This window comes from Apteryx mantelli, chromosome 3, assembly GCF_036417845.1.
Source record: "Apteryx mantelli isolate bAptMan1 chromosome 3, bAptMan1.hap1, whole genome shotgun sequence".
Lineage (NCBI taxonomy): Eukaryota > Metazoa > Chordata > Aves > Apterygiformes > Apterygidae > Apteryx > Apteryx mantelli.
The window spans coordinates 1802018-1810397 of NC_089980.1; the positions used below are offsets into that span (position 1 = coordinate 1802018).

The 8380-nt window shown below is 38.9% G+C and overlaps 1 protein-coding gene across 2 annotated transcripts in view; it reads right to left on the reverse strand.

Moving 5' to 3' along the window:
• Positions 1-7337, reverse strand: part of KIZ (kizuna centrosomal protein) — a 62624-nt gene extending 55287 nt beyond the window's left edge. For both annotated transcript variants that reach the window (XM_067292608.1, XM_067292609.1), the window contains exons 1-3: positions 7278-7337; positions 5035-5191; positions 113-205 (exon numbers count right to left, since the gene is read on the reverse strand). In XM_067292608.1, the coding sequence (XP_067148709.1) occupies positions 113-205; positions 5035-5175 (234 nt within the window). In that variant the 5' untranslated portion in view covers positions 5176-5191; positions 7278-7337. The remainder of the gene's footprint in view (positions 1-112; positions 206-5034; positions 5192-7277) is intronic.
• Positions 7338-8380: the final 1043 nt, after the last annotated feature.

Consider the following 8380-nt stretch of genomic DNA (forward strand, 5'->3'; position numbering starts at 1 on the left):
TCCCCAACGAAAGGCTTCGCTTAACGACATTTTGCTCTTAATACAGCACCTCAGCGGGAAGCACCTCAGTGTGATAAACCACGCGTTCTTCCCCCCGCTTATTTTGCATTACCTGCTTGCTGCGTTGCTGTTCTTCATCACCTTGCGCCGGCAAGCTGCTCCCTTGAAGCGACAACACGCTTTTAATTTCTCTTCCATACTGTACCTAAATATGAACAAATCCATTATACAAAATTGAAGGCCCGAACAAACACAAATCAACAAATATTACTATGCAAGCTGCGCACTTTCAAATGTGATGCCAAGCACCAGTTTTCACTCTGTCTATATTTAAAAAACCAGAGACCCCATTTCTCCTTATTTTTCTGTCTCCCTGAACAAGCTACGTGGCTTGTACACAACCTTCTGCAGCTTCTTCATGGATATTTATTCATTCATCTAATTTAGAAGCCTACAAAGTAGTAACAACTTGTTGACTCAGATTTAATCACAAAATTATTTTTGCTGTACCCAGACCATGACTCAACTGCTTTGCGACGAAATGAGCTTTTGGATTTGTTTTTGTTTTGCGTGCATCATCTTAAAACCCACTGAGCTATTCTAAGGAAAAATATATGGCAGATGTTACAAAGAGCAACCCAGCATGAAAGGCAACTTGCTCTAGTGTTACTAACAGACAACGGCATAAAACGCCTTCACCTCCACTACATTGTTTAATTGACCGAACGTAACACATTCATAGCGGGACTGCTGCTTAAAAGCCCAGCACATACAGTACCTATAATTAATCCTGTTTGTTAGTAATTGTAAACCCAATAACAAGTTACGCTGGTCCTGAATGGATGCACTTCAATACCTATTCTGCATCAGGTAATATGCATGAAAATACATCTTCAGAACAATTACCTTGAACAGCTCTGTGCTTCATTCCAATAATATATTCAAGAAAGTCTGCTCTTTTCCAGGTAATAAAGGTGGTTCATAAAATTTTAAAACATTAATTTTTAAGAAACAAAGAACAGCCACACAAGAATTTTACTAGCACTCAAAATAAATTCAGATATAACGCTTTGATTTTCCCAAATAGCTTAAGCGGTTTTACTTACAGTTCCAACAATTACCGAACAAACTGCAGACACACAAACACAGGAAAAAAAAAGTGAATCGTTCAGAAACAAAAGAAGTTTTGTCAGCTATAGCTGTGTAACAAATTCTGCACATAGTTACGATAAAACACTCCTAAAAGGCGTTCTCTCTAACAAAAATGGAGAAAATAGTAATGATTTGTTTGTGTACTTCCGTGGTAAATGAAATGATTACATTGTTTATAACTCTCATGTAATCCATGACAAGTGGGCTTTTCATAAGTGTAACGTGAAGGGTCTGTAATCTGTGCTTTGTTCAACAGCTCAGAAAAAAAATAGTCTAACCCAGGAAAAATAAAATGGATGGCACGGAAACATCAAAATGGAAGTAATGAATGAGAACGCTGCACGCAGATCAACCCACGGCACGGTCAGGACTCATACCAACGCGCTACCACAGCCTGGCTTAGAGGGAAGGTCAAACCGGTACGCGTTAAGGCTACTCAAGGAAATCCCTAAAAACACCAAGGAAAAAAAAAAAAATCTAATATCACAACGTACCCCCTTCCCTTTTAAAAAAGGAAGAAGAAAAGTTAGAGCAAGAGTGGAGAACACCTGGATCTTAGCCCCTAAAATAAGCTGCTTTATAAACTGAAGTCAGTGACAACACAAAAGCAACCTTCCAAGGAGGAAATTTAAGCGCAAACGTATTGGTGTTTCAAGGGGAGGGTTAATCAGCGCCAACAGTTCTCATCGCTCCACCTCAAAAGCGATACGAGGGCATTCCAGGAGAGGCACTGAAATTATTACAGGCACAAAAAGCTCCCGTATGGACGGAGAAAAGAAAAGGTTGGGGCTATTTACTTTAAGATGAATAAAGGAAGGCAGGGTTAATATATTGTGAGTTAGGAGTAGCATGGGGAGAGTAGTTTGGGGCCAGCTAGTCATTACTCTTACTAATACAAAAACAAGGGGATTTTCAGTGAAATCAAAGACAACTAATTTAAAAACAATATTACTCCACAGGACTTGTTGTCACATTATATTGTCGCAAACTTCTTTTTTTCCCCCCCTCCCTCAATCCTCAAAAAGAGTAGACATAGTTAACATTAATATCAATAGAGTTGTAAGGATTTAAATGATTTTTAGAAGGGATGCAAAGGTTCACATTTCAGGTCATACATTTTTCTATCAACAGACAGGAAGTAAACTTTTCTAATTTAAGAACTGCATACAAAGGGTTTCTTGCCCTTTACTCTGAGGCAGCTAGTGGAAGCCAAAACTGACACTAGAGAGCAAAAAGAAGAAAAGAAAAAACAAAAAAAAGCATACTGCAGAGTCTACATCCCTACTTTGGATTCAGCTCTAATAATGCCTCTTAGTGCAGTGTTTTCAGAGTATATTATGAGAAAAGTTTCCAAAAATATTTTAAAAAAAGGCTCTTAAAAAAAAATATATATATATATATATATATACATACACACATCACTTTGCACTTTTTCCCTTCCCCCCGGTCCCTGTTGCAGTCTGATTCTTTCCTCCTCTTGCCTTTTTTCAGAAATGCGTATGTATTTCTCTTCACAGACCTGCTGTACCTGAGCACCTCCTGCCCCCAATCCTACAGCCTCCGGCCCCCACGTCTTTCCTTCACTCCTGTATTATTGTCACCCAAGGGTGCTGCCACGTGTTGACATTTCCTGGAACCTGAACACAGGCATATTAGACACCTCCTTTTAAAAAGCTCAAAGGTTAGTATCTCAGACCAAGCTGTATACGTCCCTGAATAGAGTAGGGAAGGGGGAAAAACAGTATACTCTGGTAACGGTGTTCCTGTTTTAACTCAAAGTGCCTTTCAGAGAAATAAAACACCACAACTGAACTGTAGACAACCATATAAAAACGTAAGTATTGCATCAGAATTACATAGTAGAGGCTTACGATGCCTCAACTAATTTGTTTCCTTCTCTCAAAATACGCGGCTGGAGGAAATGAGGGAAGAACGCTACTTCTCTTAGAAAGCAGATAAACACTTCTCCCTCCCAGTAAAACACTGATTTTTTTTGGCCTCCCCAAATTCTGACTCCATATATTTATGGCATGAGCAGATATCACAGAACTAATTTTTTAAAATCTGAGTTCATTACCAGTCCGTATCGCTTTGCAGCACCCCAAATTGTTCTTCAGTGAATAGGGAGACAACATGCTATTAACAATATGGTTCAAAATCCTCAAAGCAGAACTGCCTCTCACAGTAGCATATTAAATTGAAAGCACTTCAGGCATGAGTTATGATCAGAAAACATCCTTTCTATTATAAAACCTTAAATATGGATCCTGATCAAGTTTGTTTCAAACATTTAAGACAAAAGACATGCAGAAAGCCCTTTACTATTATAGAAGAGTTTCTTCTTATCTGTGCTAATTATGAAAAAAGCAATATAAATGTAAGTATTCAGCCTATAAATAGTATTATTGATACAAAACCCTCAAGAAATGACTGAAGTCAGTCACCCTAACAGGACTTAAAAAGAGAAGCAAAAAAAAAAAATCTATTCACATTTGCAAATGAGAGAGGCTGAAAGATAGGCAAGTGAAGAGAAGTCATCAAATTTTACTTAAGCATGAAAAAAAATCATGGCAATTCAGGCCTAGTAGTAGCTGATCTTATCATCTCAACACTTAAATTACTATAAATGCTGGTTGTACTTCCATAAACTTTTTTTTTTTGTTACCATACTGTTCTAAAAGCTCCAGGTAGATTCACTACATAAGGGAGGTGCAAGAGTTCCCACTTCATTTCGGTTCTAGCCATCGTGGGGCTATATTTCATCCCAGTAGAAGTTCTCAAACTGCTAACATTCAGCAAAATCACTAATGAATTCCCTTTGGCAAAGGCAGACCTTGGAGATGATAGCAGTCATGGCTATGAGTGAAGAAAGCAAAGAAATACGTTTGCTATGTTCTTTGACACCAAAGGCGTTACAAAGAAAGCAGGAAGTAAATATTCTGCTGGGCATAGGCTCCATTTCAAGTGGCCATTTGACATTGACACGTTTCTATCACATCAGTTTTCTTGCACGACTAAGTACACAAGGTGATGAAACATTCCTTGGGCTTGGCTTTACCAGCCTGACGGGAAAGTTTAAAATTTTGATCAATCCTGGCAGTATATGTACATGCACAAAAATATCATCAAGAGCAAAGATCTGAGTGATATACTCTGGAGGAAGAGCAGTTTCCTCCGTCACTTGAAGTATTGCCAGTTAACAGTTTAGTGACAGAACTGACTGTGACTTCAGTTTAGCTCTGCTTCAGTCCAGATAGTTCAAACACTATAATTATTTGTTAACAGAAGTAACCTAACTCTTATACTTCCTTCGTTGATGAAGACAGTGACAATAAGGCCAGGGCAACACTAACTGTGATCATTTATGGCACTCATGCCAGCAAAATTAAAAAAGCACCTGAAACTACTTCTGTGAAACATATTAGGATTTTTTAAATAATAAAGAGCTTACTAAAATATAATTCTATAAATAAGTCTTTATGAAAATATTAAAACTTGAGCCTTCTTTTTGTCCTCACTTAGACACTGCTGTTTCATCGTCTTACCACTCACTACAACTGCAAACACACGATACAGTCCCGTTCCACAGACTTTTGATCTCAGGTCTCCCTCGCTTCCAAGGGACTCAGAGGCACACTGCACTCTACTGCAGACCAAAAGTAGAGTTCTCCGAAGCGTTACTACCTACGCAGTTACAGCTGGGTCTATCAGGTCACCTATTAGCAGGGTTGGGGTTTGTTTCAAACTCCCAAACATTAAGCCTTTTAAGCACTCCAAAACATAGGATCAAGACATGATGAGCTTAATACGTAGGCAAAATCAATATAGCAACCTTTGTAATAGCAGTAAACACTATTGTATTAAGTCTTTAAAAAAAATTACTTCCATCTTCTGAATTATCTCTGAACTCGAAGTTTTCATACGAGCTTCAAATTGGTTGAATTCCTTTAAAAATGCCTGGTTTCGCAGAAGAGCCTTTTTTTGCCGTTCATCTATTTCTTTCAAGTACTTTTTCAGCTTCATGTATTTTAGTTTCGCTCTATAGGGGGAAAAAAGAAATTGTATTTAAAGAGCATAAAATTAAAACAAATATTTGTATATTTGCTTATATTGTGTATATTGCAACCATTTTTTTTCAGACATATTCTAACCCTTATGTAGGATCCCCCCTACACACACACTGAAAAGGAGTAGACACCTATCTCCTGCACAACTGCCAAAGGCTACATCATACAACTTACAGGATGTTACTGCCATACAGCTTAAGGTTTAAATATGATTTTCGGTGTTCAAAAGGATAGGCACATTAATAAACTCTTGAAAAAAAATTTTTTAATGGGTTATGCTTTAGACATATATATCGCATTAATTCAAAATGAAAGCTATATTTAGGAAAAACAGTATTTTGTGAGACACACGAGCTGTGATATTAAGGCTGTGATTTCACAACTGCTTTAAGCCGACCTAAATCCATGCTGCGCCAAAAGGAGCATCTCACTCTAAGCCTTTCTTTCTTTTTTGTGCCAATACTATCTGTTATGCAGCCACTTGGCAAATCAGGCCAAGAGCAATCCAGCTGAAAATACACCTAAACTAGTTCTCACCCACGCACAAAACAGATTCGTTTTCAGCCAAATCAATTCTCTTACCTGATAATGGGGCAAAAACCACACAAATACTAGTGCCAACAAAGGGGAAATGTGAACCAGGGGCAGACAGGATCATCTCTTTTGGTCTCAGTCTGCCTACAGGTCAGCTTAAATCAGCTGCAAAATTGCAGACTAAATCCCCCAATCTGCCAATATTTCCAGAGAAACTTCAGCTCGGAACATGTTAGATTAAAACAGATCAAATAGAAAAGAAAGTAAAAGTGTATGTTTCCCCACCTGTTCAGACATTTTTTCCTAAATATACATGTTGATTTTCTAATATAAAGGCCCTGTTCAAGAAAAGGAGTTCCTAGGGGATCTGGTCATCACAGCACCTAGCCCTCCGTCCCTTGAAGGGAATAAGAAGGGTCACTTCGATGAGCTTTACAAGCCACATTTGAGGAAAGAAACACTAAACAAGAATGCCTAAAAGAGCCTAAAATTCTGTTCCTCTCTGGAACCTAGATGCCTCTTCTGGCCTAAGAAACTTTCATCCATGCAAAAATTACAGTGCAGATCCTCCTCCTGAACGCAGGCTTCTGCGACCCTTGTTGCAAAGGACTATGAAAGGCTCACGTTATTATTATTTTCTTTTAAAAACTACAGCTTTATGGTTCAGGTCTTCTACAGCCTGAAGAAGCTCAGATCTACCACAGGATGTACGAAGGCTAGGGTTTTTTGATGCTGGGACGGCTGCTGGAAAAACATTAGTTCTGGCATCTGCTCCTCTCCTTCCTTAATCATTGGGGGGGTTCAAATTTCAGGGTTCAAGTACAAAATGGAGGAAGAAAGGGGAAAACTTTGAGACAAGCACAAGAGCAGCTCACGAGAAGAGAGGCAGCCATACTGTGCTACATTTAATACGTAATTTGGGAACTGGCTGCGATTTCAACTGGTTTGGTCTATCTCAACAAAGCTAACAGCAGCAGTTCTTATAACCTGGTGCATGTTATACACGACAGTACCCAGAGGACCCAAGAAAGCAAACACAGGAACCTCTCTGAACAACTAGCTAAAATACGCAGCCAGGATGGGAGTCTTGATTTCAGCCCTCTATTTGAGGCCAGACTGTATTTGCGGTTTACGTTAAACAGATAATGCAGAAACAACCCAGGGAGCAGGACCAGAACCTAGAACATCCTCTATGAAGTCTAAAAGTCTTAATATCCCAAGACTTTAGGACTTTCTAGCACGAACTATGCTACAGTGATTTTGTAAAAGTTGCACAAAACCAAACAACATATTAGTCGTTACTAAGGCAACATTTCAGTATTAATACAGAGTAAGGTAGTTACACCATTACTGAAGTTACTTCATCAATAACTTAGAGACAAGAACCTTACATTATACTTAGGATGTGCATGTTAAATTGCTGTTATAAAAACTGTCAAGATACCATTCTAAAAGCATCACATTATTCCTAAATCTTTGCAACTAAAATAAAATAATCCATATGAAGTTTTCAAGTAGTCTTACGCGTATGCATCAGATTTTCTGTAGTCAATCAGTTCTCTTTCTAATTCCAGTCTTTTGGTTTCACTGGAGGAAAACAAATAACATACAGTAAGATAAAATTATTCCATAATTTATTTTTATCAAAGTGCAAGAAATACAGCATTTCACAAGCAAAAAAATCTTTTTAGAGCACATTTTTGCTACACACTGGTAGTCTTATAAGCTCAGCTGGTGGATCAGTTTATCAGAAAAACAGTTTCACAAAAAAAAAACCCTCTAGGTTTTTACATCTTGTTCTGTTCCTCATGGGAACAAGAGCTAGGCTGCTCTAAATGAAAAGGAACAAAGGAAGAGATACCTAAACACGTATAAACCCACACAAAGGCTCGCCAGCATAGCCAAGAAGCCTGTATTTCCGCCCACTTTTAAGTTCCTGTTTCAGGCCCCTTCTCCAGCAGCCCCAGGAAGCTCCCTAAACACTGAGACACCGGCGGCTCATGAGTTTGCTCCCCCCACCCCCAAGTCACAGACCAGACCGCTTGCAATCCAGGAAAAAAAATTTTTTTTAAACAAGTTATTTATTTAATAACTTGATGTTAACGGAATACATATCTCATTCTCATGCTTTAAACTTAAATACACCTAGAGGTGTATATATTAGTGAGTTCTGGCAGACAGATAGTACCTGAATACGTAAGTAAGTCTTCCTGCAGTTGAAAACCAAGTAGCACAAAACCCATCAGATAAGGGCCACTCAACGTTTGGGTGCCCTCACTACGGATACCCAAAACAGCTAAGGCAAAGCCTATGGTATTTTGCAGCGGAGGTCTGTCCAAGGAACGACTCGGAGGCAAGCAAGACACTGCTTTGTTTACTTGCCTAAATGCTGGCAAACTTCCAGCGCAGTTTCTTAGGACGAGTGCCGGAAGCTCAGCTTGCTGCAGTAATCGGTAGCGATATTTTGATCCCTCACCTCCCATTTAAACCAGCAGGACTAAGATGCTTGAGTATTTCCAAGATACCAAACCTTAGTTCCTTTGTGCTTCGGTTCCCTGCCCGTAACACAAGAACAACGGCGCTACTGTCATGATATCTGTGAGGTAAGTACACATAAAATAGCGGAA